The sequence below is a fragment of the Ictalurus punctatus genome, chromosome 25, assembly GCF_001660625.3.
Source record: "Ictalurus punctatus breed USDA103 chromosome 25, Coco_2.0, whole genome shotgun sequence".
Classification (NCBI taxonomy): domain Eukaryota; kingdom Metazoa; phylum Chordata; class Actinopteri; order Siluriformes; family Ictaluridae; genus Ictalurus; species Ictalurus punctatus.
In genome coordinates, this window is record NC_030440.2 from 1023655 (window position 1) to 1049110 (window position 25456).

General features: G+C 38.4%; 2 protein-coding genes across 7 annotated transcripts; both read left to right on the forward strand.

Moving 5' to 3' along the window:
• The first annotated feature begins 1746 nt into the window (after window positions 1-1746).
• On the forward strand, window positions 1747-13343 carry LOC108257915 (leukocyte elastase inhibitor). Of its 4 annotated transcripts, none has more exons than XM_017456063.2 (8): window positions 1747-1902; window positions 3497-3674; window positions 6328-6432; window positions 6794-6934; window positions 8669-8786; window positions 9776-9918; window positions 10696-10863; window positions 12815-13343. In XM_017456063.2, exons 2-8 carry the CDS (start codon window positions 3507-3509, stop codon window positions 13220-13222), a joined length of 1251 nt encoding a protein of 416 aa, XP_017311552.1. In that variant the 5' UTR covers window positions 1747-1902; window positions 3497-3506; the 3' UTR covers window positions 13223-13343. The 4 variants fall into 4 exon arrangements, with proteins under 4 accessions (XP_017311552.1, XP_017311554.1, XP_017311553.1 ...); XM_017456064.3 differs by having other exon boundaries at window positions 1785-1876; XM_053675840.1 differs by lacking the exon at window positions 1747-1902 and adding an exon at window positions 2127-2303.
• A 1665-nt stretch (window positions 13344-15008) lies between these two features.
• LOC108257917 (leukocyte elastase inhibitor) lies at window positions 15009-25253 on the forward strand. Of its 3 annotated transcripts, none has more exons than XM_053675843.1 (7): window positions 15009-15127; window positions 16768-16945; window positions 19842-19982; window positions 21011-21128; window positions 23667-23809; window positions 24388-24555; window positions 24698-25253. In XM_053675843.1, the coding sequence occupies exons 2-7, from the start codon at window positions 16778-16780 to the stop codon at window positions 25106-25108; spliced, it is 1149 nt and encodes a 382-aa protein (XP_053531818.1). In that variant the 5' UTR covers window positions 15009-15127; window positions 16768-16777; the 3' UTR covers window positions 25109-25253. The 3 variants fall into 3 exon arrangements, with proteins under 3 accessions (XP_053531818.1, XP_053531816.1, XP_053531817.1); XM_053675841.1 differs by having other exon boundaries at window positions 15010-15153; XM_053675842.1 differs by lacking the exon at window positions 15009-15127 and adding an exon at window positions 15178-15554.
• The last annotated feature ends 203 nt before the right edge of the window (window positions 25254-25456 follow it).

Here is a 25456-nt window from a genome sequence, read left to right on the forward strand (position 1 = left end):
CAACTGCTTACTCGTTGTCAGGGTCACGGGGAACCTGGAGCCTATCCCAGGGAGCATCGGGCACAAGGCGGGGTACACCCTGGACAGGGTGCCAGTCCATCGCAGAGCACACAATTATTTATGTATTTATTATTTTTTTCTTGATTTTCTTTCTTTAAAAAAAACAATTAATAACTGGGTAGAGAAACAAACACAGCATTAGTACTGAAACATTTTTTAAAATGTATATGTAAATATATATATGTATATATAAATATTTATGCTATCATAAAATATTTTGCTAAAGAGAAACTAAACATATTTTGTGTTTCTTGAAAACTAACTTATTTTACTGCATCAAAATGGAAAATTTTGGCAACATGGACAAATTGTCTGTAGTTTCTAATAGGCACACATGTGAAACGAATTAAGCTAATTAACAACAAAGACATTATTCATATCCTTTGTTATCCATCTTTAACAATGCCAGAATACTCTGCACCTTTTGATTGAAGCAAGCAAGGTGGATCATTAAAGACACTCGGGTACTGTAGCCCATTCAGTTCTATAATAATAGTATTTTGTAATCAATGTGAAATTTTACTGGGAGCCAGTGCAGTGTGGATATGACATGTGGTCATATTTTCTGGTTCTAGTAAGGACTCTGACTGCTGCATTCTTTACGAACTGGATTTTGTTTATGCACCTACTGGAACATCCAGACAGTCAGTGTCAAGAATTAATCAACCTTTTTAGCCTAAGTCAAAAACTGCAGAGACAGAGAGTTTAGTAGATGTCAAAAAGTAAATAAACTTTATTGAAAATCGATAAAGTGTGACAGTCTGCAGAAAGTCCAAATTATGCATATACAATCATGTCTTTATATACCTTTCTCCACAGCATAGTCTTTGTAGGTGGGGTTTTGCCTTTCCTCATTAAAACAGACCAATCTTTTTTGCCAGAATTAAATATTCATGTCTATGTGTTATCTTAAATTTGTGGAGCATGCGCAGTTAGTTGTTTTTCTTTAAAAGGTTTCATGAGGACAAGGTTTCTTTTACAAAAAAAGGTTTCACACAGGCTTGTGTGTCTTGACCTTGGCTCCCTTCTTAGGCCTCAATGAGCATATGTCTGTCTCTATCGGTTGTCCCCGCTGATATGTACCTCCTTTCCCGAGGCCCTCTCCTAACTCCCTAATTGGTATCTGCCTCAAAGTTATTTACTTACGCATGCACATATCTACTGCCAATTTATTGCTGTGGAGACAGGTGCCAGCTAATACAGAAGAACAATCGTTGTACACTGAAACACAGAGTTCATTCAACTCAAATCCACTCAGAATATAACTTGACCAAACTTTGTTCTATGGATTTAGATTATGCTTCTAACTGTTGATTATATATATAATGTTTTTAAACCAATATAGATTATACGATTATGCTCAAGTAATAATTCTAAATGTTGGTTACATATTGAGTACACTTTATTAACATACTCAAATGTCAGTTACACATATTGTTTACACTTCATAGATATTTTCTATATCAGGCATTGCAATTATCCAACCTAGAGGTAACAAAAACATGAACTGTTAATTATTAAGTACTAGATGTGTTGGGAATTTAACATGTAACATTTTAATTATATTCTGCTGAAAGGAACGAAACGACTCGAAAAAATATTCGTTCATTTTTCTGGGCGAGATTCAAAGAACCGAGTCACTAAAATGATCCGAAACTTCCCACCACTATTACAACTTACGACGTCATTTCCTGGACTTGCCTCCAATGAGGTGGGACTCAGAGGGGAGGTGGGACTTAGAGGGGAGATGACAAGGAAATGATATATATAAATATAAAATCGCACAGTTTGAGGAACACAGCATTTCAGACAGCAGGTCAGTGTAACAGTGCAGGAGTTAAGGTAAGTGTACTGCAGTATTGTAATGAGAATGTTGCAGTTAAAGCGTCACAAGACGGCTGTTTGTCAGGACGATCGCACACGCAGTAGTTAGGAGGAAGCATCAGATGTTGGTTTTTAGTTCACAAAGTTTCTGCGAATGTTTAGAACTATTCCAGTTCACTTTCGAATGACGTTTTAATAGCTGATAAGAGCTTTGTCTTAGTCAGGCGCACGCCCTTGTCGCTGTTTTTTAATGGAGTAAATTTGGAGTAAAGTAGTATGGAGGTTATGTGACGGGGCGTGGTGCAGACAGCCCACTGTAAACTACTGGAGTCTGTCCCAGGCGCGGAAGAGAAAGGCGGACACCAGTCCTCATGCAGAACTGAGAAGAGGGACAGTGAGCAGGGACAACGGGGTTGGTTGTAAGAGCACTTGAGTATATTTGATACACCATGGGGTCCTGTTTAAAACGTTGATAATAAAATATTAAGTTATAATATATATGTGTGTGTGTGTGTGTGTGTGTGTGTGTGTGTGTGTGTGTGTGTAATATACATATAGTGCTGGGAAAGTTGTAATCTGATTACATTACTGAATGTAAAAAGTCCTCAGATTACTAATTACTTTACTTTCAAAACCTACAAAAATACACTACAAAGTGAGACTCATAGTTCTTTCAGTAATTTTACCGTTCGTCAATGTATGACATGATCAGAAAAAGTCGGATTTATCATAAAACTTGCCTCGGGTGTTGTTAGTGTTTGTAGGATTACCAGACCGATAAAATATTAATCTTTTCTAACTAGGCTAGTTTAGTGTCGCTAGCCACAGGGAGGCACAGCTAAACTATCAGTGTATGGGTTTAGCTGCTATAGTGCCATGCAAAGTACATTATCTTTCCTTCTGCTCTGTTCATATCATGTTCACGTAAACTGGAAATCATATTTACACACCCTTGTTTTCCTGCTCAGCATCAGAGGATGTTACTGTGTCAATTTCAACACCTTTACTGGTTAAAATTTTTGTAAAATCAGCGTATATCCATTTTTCTTCACAGTGACACTGTGAGTCAGTGTTTGGCAGCCAATAAGACACGAGTGTTTCCATGTATTTTCCTGTGAGCCCTGTCTGATTGGTCTCGCTTCCGTCGACACCGCCGTCTTCTTTCACTGACCTTCAGTTATCTAAAAGTATCTTCAGTTGACCTTCAAGTGCATCTAAAAGTCATCTAAGAGTACAGCTAAAAGGTCTAATTTACCAATAAACCTTACTGTGAAAGACAATTTCATGTCAATTCAAGTGGTTTACCACACAAAAGTATTAAAAAAAAAACCTCTGAAAATTGCATCGTATAATAATAATAATAATAATAATAATAATAATAATAATAATAACAAATAAATAAAGCCACAGCAAAATCAATGTGGGAATATGTGGTGAGAAAAACGTGGGGGGGAAAAAACATCACATCTATCAAAAATGCAGTGTATTATGTTTTTAGTGTCATATTTTCACTACATTTTTATTTATTATTAATTTTTTTTTATTTATTTTTTACCATCCAGGGCTTTCTTTGCCAATTTGCTATTTCAAAAAATATATATTTCTCCTTCAGATTTTGCAAAATGGAGTCTCTTTCAGTGGCAAACACCAATTTTGCACTTCACCTATTCACCAAGATCAAGGAAGGCAACAAAACCGGGAATGTCTTCTACTCTCCTCTCAGCATCTCTTCTGCGCTGGCCATGGTGTCTCTCGGAGCTGCAGGCAACACAGCAACTCAGATGTCTGAGGTCAGAACAAAAATAATAATCATGCAAAATCATAATAGTTATATTAATACACATAAGACAATAAATGTTAATAATCATGGAGTAAATAAAGGTCGAAACATGCTTGGTTAGAAAAATAGGTGAAGAACCAGTTCATCATTGGAGTGGAGAATGTAGAGTCCTGTAGCTCATCACCTTGGGAAATGTGTTTTGAAGACAGGATGTGGAGGTTGGCTAAAACTTAATTCCAGAGAGATGCTAGAATAGAGAGAGCATGATTACCAGTGCTGTACAGCTTGGTAGCAGGAATAGTACAGTCACAGAAGGGAAAAAAAGGGAAGGTTTGGATGAGTAAGGGTTGGTAAATGGTGACATGTTCAGACAAGTAGCAGTTAGCAAGACTGTTCAGGGATATTGAGGGTATTTTAGTCTAATCGGTACATTTCCACCATTGGCATTTGAACGTGTATTTTATTAATAAAGAAATATTTCATAAATTCCTTACCCGTCTGTGGTTTTTCTATCACAGCTTAACTGTGGTGTCTTTCTTGCATGATGTTGTCTTTTGGCAGTATATCATGAATCAAACCTGTTAGTTTGCATACTTGGAGATTTGTGACTGTTCAAACAGGATCAATCCAATGAGTAGCCTGTGAATGTAAAATCCAATCCCAAAACCATTGTGCTGTTAGCCGAAGTGAGTGTTTTAACGTTGAGCATGCTGATACTGAATGGAACTAACTAGCATAGTTTAATTTCAGCATAGTCATCCATTACAAACCATCCACAGCATGTGAACTAGATCTAAATATAAAAGCTTTGTGTCTCTTCAAAGATCTTTGCAGCCTCACGGATTTCCACATTGTTTTACTGTCAAGATAACTGTCTTTAGATACACCCAGTTGCGCAAGCTTAGATTGCCTAGAGTCCATCACATTGTATTTAGCCGAGAGTGGAATTGTTACAAAATCCCCATGTCAGCTCAAAGGATATGTGACCTTTTACAATGAGTACACACTACAGCTTTTATAGTCATGTAGGTGTGACTATGTTGTGTTTCTATGGTTACATCGTTGCTGTCAGCCATAATCTTATCTCTCATTATGATGATGACATGGCTTAGGCCTAGTTAAACAGTCTGTTACTGTTTCTCAGACCGCTCCACATTTTTGCTTTCTTCCCCATCTCCGAACAAGGCTGTACCAGGTATTTGGTGTTCCTTATTGCTTGATTTGATTGAAGTATGTAGAAGTAAAGTGCAGAAATGTGGACCATCTTAATTAAAGGGGAAAAAAAATCATTTTGCATTTTATGTGGATTTTCTAAGATTTCAAGAAAAACTGTTTTCTACACTGCCACAACCAGTTCAGCAGAACTCGAGTATAAAACATTCCTCTGGGTTTGACTGAGTTTGTAGTTCCTGTTCACTAACATTGCAAAATGCTACAGACTCTTCAGTCAGTTAAGGTCACAAATGCCGAGTACAAGAAGCAAAACAGCAATCATCAAAGAGAAAGAAGATCTAACCAAAGATGATGAGTTTAAAATTAAATGAGGCCATACTGATGGCTGATGCACAGGAATCTTTGTGCTGTACTACAGCAGTAGGTCATTTACTTTATACATTTTCGCAATACATAAAGAACAGGTTCCCAATCCTGGTCCTGTTGTCCCTGCTGCCGTGCACATTTGAGTGTTTTTCCAGCTCCCAACACATCTGATTGAACTAGTCGGCTAACAGCTCTTAACACTAAAATGTGCAGGATAAGAGGTACTCCATACCAGTGTTCGGATCCTGTGCTCTGAAGACATGCACATAAATTCATCATTGTCATTTCTTTATAACTGAAGATCTGTTTAGTTGCTACACCAACTCAGTTCCCTTCTTTTGATGGGGTAGGATTCAGTTTGACTACTGTGATTATAAAGAAGGAACATCACAGGACGCATGGTGAATGTGGTGGAAATTCACCCAGATGGTACAATAACGTAAGAAGATATGAAAATTTCTTCATGTTCTGTGGTGACTGGTAGAAATTCTGTGGAAAATTTCTCAACTAATGCAAATAAAGCAAGACTCATCATACAGCAGCCATTCAGACTGTTTATTGGGCCTTAGCAAAGGTTCTCACCACATGTCACATCCACTGCTTGTGTTTTAGCAACATGCCCCTAAAGCAGTTTGTTTAGGGAGTGTGATTCACTTCACTGGAATTGCACAATAGCGACATCAAGGGTTGTCGAGAGAAATGCAAATCTTGGTATTTACTCTGGGCCTGGTTTGTCACGTGGACAATATACAGTACAGTGTAGTAGTTGATAAATTATGTTTTACCAGGCACTCCTTATTTGCAGTCCTTCTTATTATAAAGGCATTTTTGTGCTTGTTTAGGCAAGGCCACTTGCGCAAAGCTTAGATCATCCTGAAACATGAGTAGGGTGTAGGGGAAAGTGTGTCCGTTTAATTCCTGTATGAACAGTTTGTCCTGTGCAATGGATCTGTATATTATAATAAACATGGTAAAATCCTGTTTCATGATTTTTAAGTCCACATTTATATACTAAGTATATGACCATGCAGGCACGCACAAATTTTTACTAATGTTCACGCAAACAACTTGTGTATGTAGTTAAAAAAGATTTTGCAATTCTGATGATTAATATGTTACTGTAGGTCTTGTGCTTCAACAAACCAGTGAAGCCTAAGTCTGTTCAACCAGTAGCAGTCCAACAGGCACAGCAATCTCAGAAGGTCCAGTTACCATCGGCTTTACAAAAGGTTATTGGATGCAAATACTCCGTGGAGGCACTAACATCCATGGGGAAAAGGCATTATTTTGGCAATAACATTGGTGATGGTAGTTAATGGGATACATGTAGGTGCTTCTCCTTGGTGGCGGATAACTGGGACCAGTGCTGCCCTTCTTTTTGTGCATTTGTACTACACAGCTTACATATTAAAAAGTATGACATATGAACCACAGTTTTCACTTGTGTCTACTAATTTATTCATGATTTGTTACGTGAATCTAAAATTCTCTCAGGATGGAGGTAATCTTCATTTACCACAAAGATTTCCTGCTTTTTATTAAAAACAAATAAAAAAAACCTTTGATTATATCTCCATCCATATTACCTAGGTTCTGCACCACAACAAAGCCAAGGACGACGTCCACGTCAGCTTCAACAAGCTGATGGCCGAACTGAACAAAGCAGGAGCTCCGTATGCCCTCAGCATGGCCAATAGGCTTTATGGAGAGCAGACCTACAAATTTGTGGAGGTAAGATTTGTGGATACAAAGATGTGCAAAATAACCTTTCTACCATACACACTATGTATCATTGTTACGAAATGAGACTAGAAGCAGAAGCTTCTAGAAGCAGATCAAAGTCTTTATTTACAAACTGAAGTCACTAAACAAGAAATGCGGTCTAGACTGGAAGAGATAATCGAGGTTAAACATAAAACTGGACACGTAAACACAACCACTAAGCATGCTTGAACGTCTTCACCTTTGCATTCACTTATTCCGTTGATACTGCACAAAGTGCACAGCAACACGAGGGCTTTACATAACAAACATAATTACTCTTGAACATAGACAGCTGGGACCAATAATGAGACACCCTCGAACATCAACCAATGCCTGAACAGGAAGAGAACAGAACCAAAACAAAGGCACGTGTCCATAGGAAATAGTTCTCATTCTGTGATATCGTGTGCGCGCGCTCTGCAGCCGTCCGTGCACGTCGATGCTGCAGCGCAATCTGCCTGCGAGATCGTGACCATCATGATGTAGAGCTGTGCTAATAACAACCCGACAACAAAACAGTAGTGTTACACACACACACACGCACACACACACGCACATATATACACATGTGTTAGTGTGAACTAACATTTGTTAGTTGATATTATTGTCTGTCTATTAGTATAATGAGGCAATTTCTATAATATATATATTATTCTATATGGACATGGTAGTGGGTCCTGTGGGGTTTTGACTGGGTCCTGTGGAGTGAGAAATGCTCACTCCATTTTAATTGAAATCATTCTCGTATTCATGACTCAACTCTAGAGCCTTTAAAGCAGTGGTCACCAAACCTCTTGCTTGAGATCTACCTTCCTGCAGGTTTCATCTCCAACCAAAATCTAACACACCTGTTTTAGTTGACCAAGAACTTCTTAAAGCAATGATTGGGTGGTCATGAGGGCATGATTATGTTTGGAGCTAAAGTCTTCAGGAATGTAGATGTCCAGGATCAAGGTTGGTGACCACTGCTCTAAAGACATGTGTGTATACAAGGTTGCAATTCTATCTGGATAAAAACCATGTGTCAAATGATTAAATAAATCTGAAATATGTTAATAATGTACGGTTGGGGTACTCGATCCCGGACTCTGGTCCAATTATGCACAGACTCGCACTTGTCATGCACTCGGGTAAATCTGTAGTTGAACTTGACACGGACTCGGACACTCCGGAAGTTTTCTGAGTACAGTCGAGTCTGCCTCATGAGACGCATCAAATAATTGAAACGTCAACTCGAACTGCAGGATACAATATAGTGTGATACAAATGAAGCTGTTTTGTTATTGTATTTTCACACACTTGTAATATAATAAGTTCTACATACACCTCTATATCCCTTTTTTCATTGAAACCATTTTTTATAGGAAACTATTTGGAGTGCTGACATGAAATAAAAATATTAAATGGCAATGGCAAAATGTAATAGTGGTATTTTTTGTTATGTTTATGTATTATGCCATTGGGTTGTGAAGGTTAAAATATTAATTTAACAGCTCAGTGTTGAGTTTATAATTGTGATTTCAAATCTTTTCAGTTTAATTACTTTCTGGGCTCGACTTGGACTCGGCCATTAAGGACTCGGACTTGAGTCTGCCCCTTTTGGACTCTGTTGAAGTTCAACTCTGTTGCATTTATTCTCCAGTAATTGTTGATCTTCATGTATTTCATTGTTTTTAACTGATTTTCTTTTTTTTAAAACAGAAATTTCTGAAGGAGACAAAAACACACCACCATGCTGAGCTGGAAACTGTTGACTTTAAAGCAAATGCAGAATCTGCACGGGTCAATATTAATAACTGGGTGGAGAAGCAAACAAAAGGTTAGTACTTAAACATGTTTTTGAAATTTCCATCTAAAATGTATTCATGTAGTATTTACACTTCCATGGGAAGTAAAATAGTTTGATTAACAGATTGTAAAATCCTTGAATGTAATTTCACTGCATCAAACATTCCCAAAGTAGGAATGTCACAAAGTCGGATAGCAGTTAGCTTTAATCTTCAGAAAATCTGTTGCTGATAAGTTGAGCCATGATATTGTTATTGGAGCAATACCATACAGCACTGTGAAAAAGTATTTGCCCCATCCTGATTTCTTCTGTTTTTGTGTATCTCATACTAAAGTTTTAGATCTTCAAATGAAATACAACATTAAAACAAACGCAACCTGAGAAAACACACAATAGTTATTTATTTTTTAAAATTTTATTGATGCAATAATAAAAAAAATCCAACACCTATCACCCATGTGAAAAAGTAATTGCCCCCTTAAACTTAAAATCTGGTTACGCCACCTTTAACAGCAATAACTGCAACCTAACGCTTCTGATAACAGGAGATCAGTCTTTCATGTAATTTTGACCAGGATTTACTCCTACGCTTTGGATAATTGTCTTGCTGCATAATCCACTTTTTTCAGCACTGTATAGAGGGCTCTTGTGACTTTAGTGAAACACTGACAATAAATTGTGTGTATTTTATTATCAGCATGCTTCTTAAGCTGATGAACTTTTTCTATCCACGTTTACCTTCCACAGATCTAGTTTAGCTATAATTCAAACCCACTTTGTAGATTGTTCCCCTGTGATCTTGCTGATTTTCACTTATATTATTTTGTGTCAGTACTAGGATACTACTACTTTATTTTTATTATTATTATTATTATTATTATTATTATTATTATTATTATTATTATCATGATCATGTTCTACTTAACTACATGAAGAAATGTTTTTTTTCTATGCAGTGTTTCTATATGAATGTTGTGTCTGCTTAACAATGTTTTTGTGAATTGAAATTCTCACAATAGATAAGATCAAGAACTTGCTGCAAAAAGGAATTGTTGATGATTCGACCAGACTTGTCTTGGTGAATGCCATCTACTTCAAGGGCAGCTGGGAGAAGCAGTTTAAGGTTGACGCAACACAGGAGCTTCCTTTCAAGCTGAACAAGGTGGGTGCCATGCAGTTACAAAAAAAATGCAGTCTCTTACCCTTTCCTCTCCTCCTTCCTGTCCTCCCCTGTGCACTCCTGTCTTCTTTTGTGCACTCCTGCCCTGTCCTATTGTTTGTTGTGAGAAATTGCACTGATATCTTGTGGCCAAGAAACTAAATGGTGCACTTATATAGCGCTTTTATCCAAAACGCTTTACACTGTGTCTCATTCTCTCTCACACACACACACACACTCACAAACCAATGGTGGCAGAGCTGCCATGCAAAGCAGTAACTTGCCATCGGGAGCAACTTGGGGTTCAGTGTCCTTCCCAAGGACACTTCGGCATGTGGAGTCACGTGGCCTGGGAATCGAACCACCAACCCTACGTTGGACAACCTGCTCTACCACCTGATCCACAGCCGCCAAACTAAATTTAGATATAGCTACTTCATGTTTTTTAGAAAAAATGTTAAACCGTAAAGCTAAAAAATCTTTACCTAATAAAATAATTGCAGAAATTGCACTGATATCCAACAAAATATAGGCGTAAAAAACAACCAAACAAAAAACTCCTAAAGATAAAAAAAAAGTAGCACTGTAACTTGCGTACATGAATAAGGTTTTCTCTGTAGTGGAGGTAAAAACTCTCCAGTTAAAAATCACAGCATGATCCCCTTGTGGAAACGGTGGTGATCTGTCATGCATGTTTGTGAATTGTGAATTTTTGTCCCACCCCCCCTTCTTTATTTACATTAATGCATAATAATGTATTTTAATATGTTTTACATGCAGAAAGAAACTAAACCAGTGCAGATGATGAGTCAGAAGGCAAAGTTTCCCTTGGCCTTTATTCCTGATCTGCGGTGCAAGATTCTTGAAATGCCATATAAGGGCATGGAGCTCAGCATGCTAATTATGCTACCTGTTGAGATTGAAGATAACACTACTGGCCTTGAGAAGGTGAATGATAAATCTACTTAATTTATGTATAAAATCACTTTTTTAAAAATATAGTTTGTGTGTTTATATGTTTATATATATATATATATATATATATATATATATATATATATATATATATATATATATATATATATATATATATATATATACACACGTGTGTGTGGTTTTTTTTTTTTTTTTTTTTTTTTTTTTTTTTTTTTTTAATATACACACACTGTATCTCACAAAAGTGAGTACACCCCTCACATTTTTGTAAATATTTGATGATATCTTTTCATGTGACAACACTGAAGAAATGACACTGTGCTACAATGTAAAGTAGTGAGTGTACAGCTTGTGTAACAGTGTAAATGTGCTGTCCCCTCAAAATAACTCAACACACAGCCGTTAATGTCTAAACCGCTGGCAACAAAAGTGAGTACACCCCTAAGTGAAAATGTCCAAATTGGGCCCAAAGTGTCAATATTTTGTGTGGCCACCATTATTTTCCAGCACTGCCTTCCAACATGGAGTTCACCAGAGCTTCACAGGTTGCCACTGGAGTCCTCTTCCACTCCTCCATGACCACATCACGGAGCTGGTGGATGTTAGAGACATTGTGCTCCTCCACCTTCTGTTTGAGGATGCCCCACAGATGCTCAATAGGGTTTAGGTCTGGAGACATGCTGGGCCAGTCCATCACCTTCACCCTCAACTTCTTCAGCAAGGCAGTGGTCGTCTTGGAGGTGTGTTTGGGGTCATTATCATGCGGGAATACTGCCCTGCGGCAGCATGTGCTCTGCTTCAGTATGTCACAGTACATGTTGGCATTCATGGTTCCCTCAATGAACTGTAGCTCCCCAGTGCCGGCAGCACTCATGCAGCCCCAGACCATGACACTCCCACCACCATGCTTGACTGTAGGCAGGACACACTTGTCTTTGTACTCCTCACCTGGTTGCCGCCACACACACTTGACACCATCTGAACCAAATAAGTTTATCTTGGTCTCATCAGACCACAGGACATGGTTCCAGTAGTCCATGTCCTTAGTCTGCTTGTCTTCAGCAAACTATTTGCCGCAGTGTGCGGTGTATGGTCTGAGCACTGACGGACTGACCCCCACCCCTTCAACCTCTGCAGCAATGCTGGCAGCACTCATACGTCTATTTCGCAAAGACAACCTCTGGATATGACGCTGAGCACGTGCACTCAACTTCTTTGGTCGACCGTGGCGAGGCCTGTTCTGAGTGGAACCTGTCCTGTTAAACCGCTGTATGGTCTTGGCCACTGTGCTGCAGCTCAGTGTCAGGGTCTTGGCAGTCTTCTTATAGCCTAGGCCATCTTTATGTAGAGCAACAATTCTTTTTTTCAGATCCTCAGAGAGTTCTTTGCCATGAGGTGCCATGTTGAACTTCCAGTGACCAGTATGAGGGAGTGTGAGAGCGATGACATCAAATTTAACACACCTGCTCCCCATTCACACCTGAGACCTTGTAGCACTAACAAGTCACATGACACCGGGGAGGGAAAATGGCTAATTGTTCCCAATTTGGACATTTTCACTTAGGGGTGTACTCACTTTTGTTGTCAGCGGTTTAGACATTAATGGCTGTGTGTTGAGTTATTTTGAGGGGACGGCAAATGTACACTGTTACACAAGCTGTACACTCACTACTTTACATTGTAGCAAAGTGTCATTTCTTCAGTGTTGTCGCATCAAAAGATATAATCAAATATTTACAAAAATGTGAGATTGTGTGTGTGTGTGTGTGTGTGTGTGTGTCTATATATATATATATATATATATATATATATATATATATATATATATATATATATATATATATATATATATATATATATATATATATATATATATATATATATATAAATATATAATAAATATTAGTTCTGTATTATATAATTTATCAATTTTTTTATGTTTTGTTTTTTTTAATAAAATCAGCTTGAGCACCAGCTCACTTATGACAACTTCATGGAGTGGACACGGCCTGATATGATGGACACTGTGGAGGTGCAGGTGTCTTTGCCGCGATTCAAACTGGAGGAAACCTATGACATGAAGGAGCTGCTCATCAGCATGGGCATGGTAGATGCCTTTGACAAGGGCAAGTGTGATTTTTCACACATGTCTCCTTGCGATGACCTGGTGCTCTCCAAGGTGGTGCATAAGTCTTTTGTAGAAGTGAATGAGGAAGGCACTGAAGCAGCTGCAGCCACCGCGGCCATCATGGTGATGCGTTGTGCCATGCTTCCCCCAGAGCGCTTTGTGGCAGACCACCCCTTCCTCTTTTTCATTCAACACAAACCAACCCGAAGCATTCTCTTTTGTGGACGTTACAGCGCTCCTTAAATTGCCCGATGCTCTGAAGTGCAATTATAACTCTATGCAGTCATTTGATGTCATAACTAAATAAGTGTGCACTGACTAAACATGTTTAGCTTAAAATATGCAAATATATTTCTGTACTCTGTTCCTGTCTGGGTCTCCTCTGTGAGTGAGGGAGTGAGGGAGTGAGGGATGAATTGAACAATAGAACAATATTATTCCTAATTCAAAATGTTCATGGCTATGGAACCTGACACATAGCACCACAGATACACACAAGTGGTCATCTGAGTTACTGCAACCTTTCTGTCAGCTCAAATCATTATCTGGACATTCTTAGTTGACCTCTTTCATCGATATGGAGTTTCCATCAGCAGAACTGCTGCTCACTGCAAGTTTTTTCTTTATTTCACCATTCTGAGTAAACTCTATAGATGTATGTGTCCCCGACCCAGGAGATCAGCAGATATATAAATACTCAAACCAGACTAGACTGCACCAACAATCATGCCACGGTCAAAATCACTGAGATCACGTTTTCTCTGATGGCTGATATGAACATTATTTAAGTTGCTGGCCTGCATCTGCATGATTTAATGCTTTGCACTGCTGCCATTTGACTGGCTTATTAGATAACTGCATGAATAAGTAGGTGTACCAGTGTTCCTAATAAAGTGCTCGTGAGGATATACTAATATACTAATTAAAGTGTCAAAACATAAAAATACATGCTGTCACTAGTCTAAACCTGGGATAGTCATGCTGGAATTCCACAAGTAAACATATACAGTAAATGTGTTGTATTTAAAGGTGTATCGCATCACCTTATCAAAACTACAATAACGCTACAGTTTAAAGACATTTAAGCTTTTATTTATATCCCTTTCTGTAGATAGTTACAAGATTGCACTGTACACGTAATCTGCCATGTTGAAAGCCATTACAATCTAGTGAAGTGTCGTTCATGAACAATTCGTTCATTTTGAATGAATATATAAATGGTAAATGGCGCACTTATATAGCGCTTTTATCCAAAACGCTTTACACTGTCTCATTCACCCATTCACACACACACTCACACACCAATGGTAGCAGAGCTGCCATGCAAGGCGCTAACTTGCCATCGGGAGCAACTTGGGGTTCAGTGTCTTTCCCAAGGACACTTCGGCATGTGGAGTCACGCGGGCCAGGAGTCGAACCTCCAACCCTACGATTGGTGGACAACCCGCTCTACCACCTGAGCCACAGCCGCCCCTATTTATATTTAATATGACTCGGGAACAATGAGTTGTCTCAGAGAGTGATTCGTTCACTTTTGACCGGGCATGCGCTGTAACATCCCCATAGGTTCTGTATAGGAAACAGAAATGATTAGTTCAGCTCTCGAGTCTTCGGGTTCGAGTCGTTCGTTCTTCTGGTGACAGCCGCATAGGCAACGCACCATGCCGTACCGGAAACGGGAGGAACGAACGACTCGAACCCAAAGACTCGAGGTGTGAACTAATCATTTCTGTTTCCGGGGAATGGACGTGACAAATGTGACGTGACAAAACGTGAGGTGAGGTGAACTATTAGACTGCATAGCCTCAAGACCCAGCTAAGCTATTAATGAATCATTTCTGTTTCTCATAATCCGGCCTTGGTTGCATTAGCCTATAGTTTATTTGATAATTTATTAAGTACTAGATGTGTTGGGAATTTAACATGTAACATTTTAATTATATTCTGCTGAAAGGAACGAAACGACTCGAAAATATCATTTTGCTGAACGAGACTCAAAGTCAGTAAAATGATCTGAACTTCCCATCACTTACCTCCAATGAGGTGGGACTCAGAGGGGAGGTGGGACTTAGAGGGGAGATGACAAGGAAATGATATATATAAATATAAAATCGCACAGTTTGAGGAACACAGCATTTCAGACAGCAGGTCAGTGTAACAGTGCAGGAGTTAAGGTAAGTGTACTGCAGTATTGTAATGAGAATGTTGCAGTTAAAGCGTCACAAGACGGCTGTTTGTCAGGACGATCGCACACGCAGTAGTTAGGAGGAAGCATCAGATGTTGGTTTTTAGTTCACAAAGTTTCTGCGAATGTTTAGAACTATTTCAGTTCACTTTCGAATGACGTTTTAATAGCTGATAAGAGCTTTGTCTTAGTCAGGCGCACGCCCTTGTCGCTGTTTTTTAATGGAGTAAATTTGGAGTAAAGTAGTATGGAGGTTATGTGACGGGGCGTGGTGCAGACAGCCCACTGTAAACTACTGGAGTCTGTCCCAGGCGCGGAAGAGAAAGGCGGACACCAGTCCTCATGCAGAACTGAGAAGAGGGACAGTGAGCAGGGACAACGGGGTTGGTTGTAAGAGCACTTGAGTATATTTGATACCCCATGGGGTCCTGTTTAAAACGTTGATAATAAAATATTAAGTTATAATGGATATGTGTGTATAATATACATATAGTGTTGGGAAAGTTGTAATCTGATTACATTACTGAATGTAAAAAGTCCTCAGATTACTAATTACTTTACTTTCAAAACCTACAAAAATACACTACAAAGTGAGACTCATAGTTCTTTCAGTAATTTTACCGTTCGTCAATGTATGACATGATCAGAAAAAGTCGGATTTATCATAAAACTTGCCTCGGGTGTTGTTAGTGTTTGTAGGATTACCAGACCGATAAAATATTAATCTTTTCTAACTAGGCTAGTTTGGTGTCGCTAGCCACAGGGAGGCACAGCTAAGCTATCAGTGTATGGGTTTAGCTGCTATAGTGCCATGCAAAGTACATTATCTTTCCTTCTGCTCTGTTCATATCATGTTCACGTAAACTGGAACTCATATCTACACACCCTTGTTTTCCTGCTCAGCATCAGAGGATGTTACTGTGTCAGTTTCAACACCTTTACTGGTTAAAAATAAAAGAAATCGGCGTATATCCATTTTTCTTCACAGTGACACTGTGAGTCAGTGTTTGGCAGCCAATAAGACACGAGTGTTTCCATGTATTTTCCTGTGAGCCCTGTCTGATTGGTCTCGCTTCCGTTCATTGAAGATATAAAATTACGACACCGCCGTCTTCTTTTCACCTTCAGTTATGTAGTAACAAACCACTCCAAGTGGATAATTATTCGAGACTGAGGGAAAAATCTTCAGGGCTACAGCCTGGGTCAAGTGCATCGAACATGAGTACAGCTAAAAATGGCTAATTTACCAATAAACCTTACTGTGAAAGACAATTTCATGTCAATTCAAGTGGTTTACCACACAAAAGTATTAAAAAAAACCTCTGAAAATTGCATCTGATAATAATAATAATAATAATAATAACAAAAAAGCCACAGCAAAATCAACATGGGAATATGTGGGGAGAAAAATGTGGGGAGAAAAACGTGGGGAAAAAACTCCCCCACAGCTATCAAAAATGCAGTGAATTATGTTTTTAGTCTAATATTTTAACTGCTTTTTTAAAATTATTATTTATTGATTTTTATTTATTATTAATTTCTTTTACCATCCAGGGCTTTCTTTGCCAATTTGCTATTTCAAAAAAATATATTTCTCCTTCAGATTTTGCAAAATGGAGTCTCTTTCAGTGGCAAACACCAATTTTGCACTTCACCTATTCACCAAGATGAAGGAAGACAACAAAACCGGGAATGTCTTCTACTCTCCTCTCAGCATCTCTTCTGCGCTGGCCATGGTGTCTCTCGGAGCTGCAGGCAACACAGCAACTCAGATGTCTGAGGTCAGAACAAAAATAATAATCATGCAAAATCACAATAGTTATATTAATACACATAAGACAATAAATGTTAATAATCATGGAGTAAATAAGGGTCGAAACATGCTTGGTTAGAAAAATAGGTGAAGAACCAGTTCATCATTGGAGTGGAGAATGTAGAGTCCTGTAGCTCATCACCTTGGGAAATGTGTTTTGAAGACAGGATGTGGAGGTTGGCTAAAACTTAATTCCAGAGAGATGCTAGAATAGAGAGAGCATGATTACCAGTGCTGTACAGCTTGGTAGCAGGAATAGTACAGTCACAGAAGGGAAAAAAAGGGAAGGTTTGGATGAGTAAGGGTTGGTAAATGGTGACATGTTCAGACAAGTAGCAGTTAGCAAGACTGTTCAGGGATATTGAGGGTATTTTAGTCTAATCGGTACATTTCCACCATTGGCATTTGAACGTGTATTTTATTAATAAAGAAATATTTCATAAATTCCTTACCCGTCTGTGGTTTTTCTATCACAGCTTAACTGTGGTGTCTTTCTTGCATGATGTTGTCTTTTGGCAGTATATCATGAATCAAACCTGTTAGTTTGCATACTTGGAGATTTGTGACTGTTCACACAGGATCAATCCAATGAGTAGCCTGTGAATGTAAAATCCAATCCCAAAACCATTGTGCTGTTAGCCGAAGTGAGTGTTTTAACGTTGAGCATGCTGATACTGAATGGAACTAACTAGCATAGTTTAATTTCAGCATAGTCATCCATTACAAACCATCCACAGCATGTGAACTAGATCTAAATTAAAAAGCTGTGTTTGTTCAAAGATCTTTGTAGCCTCACAGATTTCCACATTGTTTTACTGCCAAGATACCTGTCTTTAGATACACCCAGTTGCGCAAGCTTAGATTGCCTAGACTACATCACATTGTATTTAGCCGAGAGTGGAATTGCTACAAAATCTCCCTGTCAGATCAAAGGATATGTGACCTTTTAAAATGAGAACATGCTACAGCTTGAAGCTTGAAGAAATGTGGACCATCTTAATTAAAGGAAAAAAAATCATTTTGCATTTTGTGTGGATTTTCTATGCTTCAAGAAAAACTGTTTTCTACACTGCCACAACCAGTTCAGCAGAACTCGAGTATAAAACATTCCTCTGGGTTTGACTGAGTTTGCAGTTCCTGTTCACTAACATTGCAAAATGCTACAGACTCTTCAGTCAGTTAAGGTCACAAATGCCGAGTACAAGAAGCAAAACAGCAATCATCAAAGAGAAAGAAGATCTAACCAAAGACGATGAGTTTAAAATGAAATGAGGCCATACTGATGGCTGATGCACAGGAATCTTTGTGCTGTACTACAGCAGTATGTCATTTACTTTATACATTTTCGCAATACATAAAGAACAGGTTCCCAATCCTGGTCCTGTAGTCCCTGCTGCCGTGCACATTTGAGTGTTTTCCCAGCTCCCAACACATCTGATTGAACTAGTCGGCTAACAGCTCTTAACACTAAAATGTGCAGGATAAGAGGTACTCCATACCAGTGTTCGGATCCTGTGCTCTGAAGACATGCACATAAATTCATCATTGTCATTTCTTTATAACTGAAGATCTGTTTAGTTGCTACCCCAACTCAGTTCCCTTCTTTTGATGGGGTAGGATTCAGTTTGTCTACTGTGATTATAAAGAAGGAACATCACAGGACGCATGGTGAATGTGGTGGAAATTCACCCAGATGGTACGTTAACATAAGAAGATATGTAAATTTCTTCATGTTCTGTGGTGACTGGTAGAAATTCTGTGGAAAATTTCTCAACTAATGCAAATAAAAAGCAAGACTCATCATACAGCAGCCATTCAGACTGTTTATTGGGCCTTAGCAAAGGTTCTCACCACATGTCACATCCACTGCTTGTGTTTTACCAACATGCCCCTAAAGCAGTTTGTTTAGGGAGTGTGATTCACTTCACTGGAATAGGAATTGAACAATAACAACATCAAGGGTTGTCGAGAGAAATGCAAATCTTGCTAATTACTCTGGGCCTGGTTTGTCACGAGGACAATATAGAGTACGATGTAGTAGTTGATAAATTATGTTTTATCAGGCACTCCTTATTTGCAGTCCTTCTTATTATAAAGGCATTTTTGTGCTTGTTTAGGCAAGGCCACTTACGCAAAGCTTAGATCATCCTGAAACATGAGTAGGGTGTAGGGGAAAGAGTGTCTGTTTAATTCCTGTATGAACAGTTTGTTCTGTGCAATGGATCTGTATATTATAATAAACATGGTAAAATCCTGTTTCATGATTTTTAAGTCCACATTTATATACTAAGTATATGACCATGCAGGCACGCACAAATTTTACTAATGTTCACGCAATCAACTTGTGTATGCAGTTAAAAAAGATTTTGCAATTCTGATGATTAATATCTTACTGTATGTCTTGTGCTTCAACAAACCAGTGAAGCCTAAGTCTGTTCAACCAGTAGCAGTGCAACAGGCACAGCAATCTCAGAAGGTCCAGTTACCATCGGCTTTACAAAAGGTTATTGGATGCAAATACTCCGTGGAGGCACTAACATCCATGGGGAAAAGGCATTATTTTGGCAATAACATTGGTGATGGTGGTTAATGGCATACATATAGGTGCTTCTCCTTGGTGGTGGATAACTGGGACCAGTGCTGCCCTTCTTTTTGTGCATTTGTACTACACAGCTTACATATTAAAAAGTATGACATATGAACCACAGTTTTCACTTGTTTCTACTCTTTTATTCATGATTTGTTACGTGAATCTAAAATTCTCTCAGGATGGAGGTAATCTTCATTTACCACAAAGATTTCCTGCTTTTTATTAAAAACAAATAAAAAAAAACTTTGATTATATCTCCATCCATATTACCTAGGTTCTGCACCACAACAAGGACAAGGACAACGTCCACGTCAGCTTCAACAAGCTGATGGCCGAACTGAACAAAGCAGGAGCTCCGTATGCCCTCAGCATGGCCAATAGGCTTTATGCAGAGCAGACCTACAAATTTGTGGAGGTAAGATTTGTGGATACAAAGATGTGCAAAATAACCTTTCTACCATACACACTATGTATCATGATATAGATCTGTGCTAATAACAACCCGACAACAAAACAGTAGTGTTACACACACGCACACACACACACACACACACACACACACACACACACATATATATATATATATATAGGTGTGTGTGTATGTGTATGTGAACTAACATTTGTTAGTTGATATTATTGTCTGTCTATTAGTATAATGAGGCAAGTCTTCAGGAATGTAGATCTCCAGGATCAAGGTTGGTGACCACTGCTCTAAAGACATGTGTGTATACAAGGTTGTAATTCTATCTGGATAAAAACCATGTGTCAAATGATTAAATAAATCTGAAATATGTTAATAATGTACAGTTGGGGTACTCGATCCCGGACTCTGGTCCAATTATGCACAGACTTGCACTTGTCATGCACTCGGGTAAATCTGTAGTTGAACTTGACACGGACTCGGACACTCCGGAAGTTTTCTGAGTACAGTCGAGTCTGCCTCATGAGAGGCATCAAATAATTGAAACGTCAACTCGAACTGCAGGATACAATATAGTGTGATACAAATGAAGCTGTTTTATTATTGTATTTTCACACACTTGTAATATAATAAGTTCTACATGCACCTCTATATCCCTTTTTTCATTGAAACCATTTTTTATAGGAAACTATTTGGAGTGCTGACATGAAATAAAAATATTAAATGGCAATGGCAAGATGTAATAGTGGTATTTTTTTGCTATGTTTATGTATTATGCCATTGGGTTGTGAAGGTTAAAATATTAATTTAACAGCTCAGTGTTGAGTTTATAATTGTGATTTCAAATCTTTTCAGTTTAATTACTTTCTGGACTCGACTCGGACTGAGCCATTAAGGACTCGGACTTGAGTCTGCCCCTATTGGACTCTGTTGACGTTCAACTCGGTTGCATTTATTCTCCAGTAATTGTTGATCTTCATGTATTTCATTGTTTTTAACTGATTTTCTTTTTTTTAAAACAGAAATTTCTGAAGGAGACAAAAACACACTACCATGCTGAGCTGGAAACTGTTGACTTTAAAGCAAATGCAAAATCTGCACGGGTCAATATTAATAACTGGGTGGAGAAGCAAACAAACAGTTAGTACTTAAACATGTTTTTGAAATTTCCATCTAAAATGTATTCATGTAGTATTTACACTTCCATGGGAAGTAAAATAGTTTGATTAACAGATTGTAAAATCCTTGAATGTAATTTCACTGCATCAAACATTCCCAAAGTAGGAATGTCACAAAGTCGGATAGCAGTTAGCTTTAATCTTCAGAAAATCCGTTGCTGATAAGCAACACTTTTAGATCTTCAAATGAAATACAACATTAAAACAAAGGCAACCTGAGAAAACACACAATAGTTATTTATTTTTTAAAAAATTTTATTGATGCAATAATAATAAAAAAATCCAACACCTATCACCCATGTGAAAAAGTAATTGCCCCCTTAAACTTAAAATCTGGTTATGCCACCTTTAACAGCAATAACTGCAACCTAACGCTTCTGATAACAGAAGATCAGTCTTTCATGTAATTTTGACCAGGATTTACTCCTACGCTTTGGATCATTGTCTTGCTCCATAATCCATTTGCACTTGAGTTTCAATTTACGGACTGAAGCCCAGACATTCTCCGCTACGATTTTCTGGTAGAGAGCAGAATTCATGTTTCCCTCAATTACTGCAAGTTGCCCAGAACCTGAAGCAGCAAAGCATCCCCACACCATCACACTGCCTCCACCATGCTTGACCGTAGGTGTGATGTTCTTTTTGTGGAATTCTGTCTCCCAAACAGTTCCACTTTAAACTCATCAGTCCACAGAACATTCTCCCAAAAGGTTTGAAGATCATCAAGGTGTCACGAACCTCGAATCGGCACGGTGTCGGGAAGTTCAAGAAACGTAGTCGTAAGACAGGCAATGGTCAAGCGAACAGACGAACAGCACAAACGGGGTCAGGCAGAGAGCGTAGTCGAAACGGAAACAAGGGTCGAGGATCACGAGAAGACTAACTAACTAGATCGGCTTGGTAACGCAAAGAAACGAGTTGACTGAACGTATACTTCGCCTTGGCTCTAGGTGAATGACATCCCTACATACTAGCGGTGACAGTGTGTGTGTGTGTGATTGGTGCCAGGTGTGTCTGATCAGAACTCCGGGGATGGTGAGCGCATGCGTGCATGAGAAGTGAGTGTTGCATCTTGGGAAATTGAGTTCTGATCTGACTGAGCTGTGACACAAGGTGCATTTTGGCAAAATTCAGTCGAGTCTTAATGTTCTTCTGGGTTAGCAGTGGTTTTCACCTCGCCACTCTTCCATGGATGTTATTTTTCCCAGTGTCTTTCTGATAGTGGAGTCATGAACAGTGACCTTTATTGATACAAGAGAGGCCTGTAGGTCCTTTGTGTTGTCCTTGGCTCTTGTGTGACTTCCTGGATGGGTCTTTGCTGTGCTCTTGGAGGAAATTTGGAAGGTCAACCACTTTTGGGAAAGTTCACTACCGTGCCGAGTTTTTCCATTTGGAGATCACGGCTCTCACTGTGGTCCTTTGGAATCCTAGTGCCTTTGAAATAGCTTTGTAACCCTTCCCAGACTGATGTCTTTCAATCACTTTCCTCCTCATTCTCTTTTCTGGAATTTCATTCAACTTTGGCGTAGTGTGTTACTGGGTAAAACGTTTTAACTCCTGTATCATGTACTCTCTTATTTTATGAACTGCTATCAGATATATATGATGAATGTATTCACTTAATTACCTCTTTGAATAAGCTGATCAATTGCCATCCTTTATTATAGCTGATACATGTATGTTCTATACCTTGAAAAGGCTTATTTTTGTGACTTATTTTTATGTGCTGTGTGCTTTGTCTGAGTCTGTCTAAGCACCTGCAAAAGTTGCTATGCTGTTGAGAAAGTTCTATTTAAGTGTAGATGTGATGGAACAGGATTTGCAGTAATCGGGCCTAGTTGTGTCTCGTGCAGCTGAACCCCATTATGAATGCAGCTTCATTGATTTGGTGAATAAGTAACTATGGGGGCAAATACATTTTCACACAGGCCCAGTTGGTATTGGATAACTTTTTTTGCTTCAATAAATAATATTTATCATTTAAAAACTGTATTTTGTGTTTACTCAGGTTGTCTTTGTTTTATCTTAGATTTATTTTTGATTTCTGAAACAGTTTAGTGCGAGATCTACACAAAAACAGAAGAAATCAAATACAAATACTTTATTTCAGCACTGTATAGAGGGCTCTTGTGACTTTAGTGAAACACTGACAATAAATTGTGTGTATTTTATTATCAGCATGCTTCTTAAGCTGATGAACTTTTTCTATCCATGTTTACCTTCCACAGATCTAGTTTAGCTATAATTCAAACCCACTTTGTAGATTGTTCCCCTGTGATCTTGCTGATTTTCACTTATATTATTTTGTGTCAGTACTAGGATACTACTACTTTATTATTATTATTATTATTATTATTATTATTATTATTATTATTATTATTATTATCACAATCATGTTCTACTTAACTGCATGAAGAAATGTTTTCTTTCTATGCAGTGGTTCTATATGAATGTTGTGTCTGCTTAACAATGTTTTTGTGAATTGAAATTCTCACAATAGAAAAGATCAAGAACTTGCTGGAAAAAGGAACTGTTGGTGATTCAACCAGACTTGTCTTGGTGAATGCCATCTACTTCAAGGGCAGCTGGGAGAAGCAGTTTAAGGTCAGAGCAACACAGAAGCGTCCTTTCAAGCTGAACAAGGTGGGTGCCATGTACTTACAAAAAAATGCAGTCTCTTACCCTTTCCTCTCCTCCTTCCTCTTGCATTCCTGTCTTCTTTTGTGCACTCCTGCCCTGTCCTATTGTGTTTTGTGAGAAATTGCACTGATATCTTGTCATTTATTAAAAAATGTTAAACCGAAAATCTAAAAAATCTTTACCTAATAATATAATTGCATGAATCTCGTCTTTCCTCCCTTCTCCTGTGCACCCCATCCTCTTTTGTCTGCTCCTGCTTATTGCCATTTTTGAACCTCTCCTATTTTGCTTTGTGAGAAATTGCACTGATATCCAACAAAATATAGACATTAAAAAAAAGTAAAAAACAAAAACAACCAAACAAAAAAAACCCTAAAGATAAAAAAAGTAGCACTGTAACTTGCGTACATGAATAAGGTTTTCTCTGTAGTGGAGGTAAAAACTCTCCAGTTAAAAATCACAGCATGATCCCTTTGTGGAAACGGTGGTGATCTGTCATGCATGTTTGTGAATTGTGAATTTTTGCCCCCCCCCCTTTACATTAATGCATAATAATGTATTTTAATATGTTTTACACGCAGAAAGAAACTAAACCAGTGCAGATGATGAATCAGGAGGCAGAGTTTCCCCTGGCCTTTATTCCTGATCTGCGGTGCAAGATTCTTGAAATGCCATATAAGGGCATGGAGCTCAGCATGCTAATTATGCTACCTGTTGAGATTGAAGATAACACTACTGGTCTTGAAAAGGTGAATGATAAATCTACTTAATTTATGTATAAAATGATTTTTTTTATAGTGGGTGTGTTTATATATATATATATATATATATATATATATAGTATTAATGTATAATTTAATTGTTTTATTATTATTTTTTATATAAAATCAGCTTGAGCACCAGCTCACTTATGACAACTTCATGGAGTGGACACGGCCTGATAGGATGCGCACTGTGGAGGTGCAGGTGTCTTTGCCACGATTCACACTGGAGGAAACCTATGGCATGAACGAGCTGCTCATCAGCATGGGCATGGTAGATGCCTTTGACATGGGGAAGTGTGATTTTTCACACATGTCTCCTTGCGATGACCTGGTGCTCTCCGAGGTGGTGCATAAGTCTTTTGTAGAAGTGAATGAGGAAGGCACTGAAGCAGCTGCAGCCACCGCGACCGGCGTGCTGGAGTGTTGTCTCACTCCTCCCCGAAAAGAGCGCTTTGTGGCAGACCACCCCTTCCTCTTTTTCATTCAACACAAACCAACCCGAAGCATTCTCTTTTGTGGACGCTACAGCGCTCCTTAAATTGCCCGATGCTCTGAAGTGCAATTATAACTCTATGCAGTCATTTGATGTCATAACTAAATAAGTGTGCACTGACTAAACATGTTTCGCTTAAAATATGCAAATATATTTCCTGACATATTTCCAATAAAGCACTTTGGCAAAATAGCTTGTTATTCATTACTTACATAATGACCTAAACATGTTCTTCACATCACATATCAGTGTCTTTTATTAAACAATCTTTGTCTTTATATTTAAAAATATGCCGCACGGTGGAGAATTGGGTAGCATTGCCACCTCACAGCTTCAGGGCCCCTGATTCAATCCTTACTCTGTTCCTGTCTGGGTATTCTCCCCCTGTTCATC

What these genes read in the sequence shown, in the direction of transcription:
- LOC108257915 (XM_017456063.2), top strand. Translation starts at nt 3,507, where the DNA reads ATGGAGTCTCTTTCAGTGGCAAACACCAATTTTGCACTTCACCTATTC. An exon ending in CAGCAACTCAGATGTCTGAG is followed by an intron (nt 3,675 to 6,327) that starts GTCAGAACAAAA and finishes ATGTTACTGTAG; the next exon opens with GTCTTGTGCTTCAACAAACC. An exon ending in ACACTACTGGCCTTGAGAAG is followed by an intron (nt 10,864 to 12,814) that starts GTGAATGATAAA and finishes TAATAAAATCAG; the next exon opens with CTTGAGCACCAGCTCACTTA.
- LOC108257917 (XM_053675843.1), top strand. Translation starts at nt 16,778, where the DNA reads ATGGAGTCTCTTTCAGTGGCAAACACCAATTTTGCACTTCACCTATTC. An exon ending in GTCCTTTCAAGCTGAACAAG is followed by an intron (nt 23,810 to 24,387) that starts GTGGGTGCCATG and finishes TTTTACACGCAG; the next exon opens with AAAGAAACTAAACCAGTGCA. An exon ending in ACACTACTGGTCTTGAAAAG is followed by an intron (nt 24,556 to 24,697) that starts GTGAATGATAAA and finishes ATATAAAATCAG; the next exon opens with CTTGAGCACCAGCTCACTTA.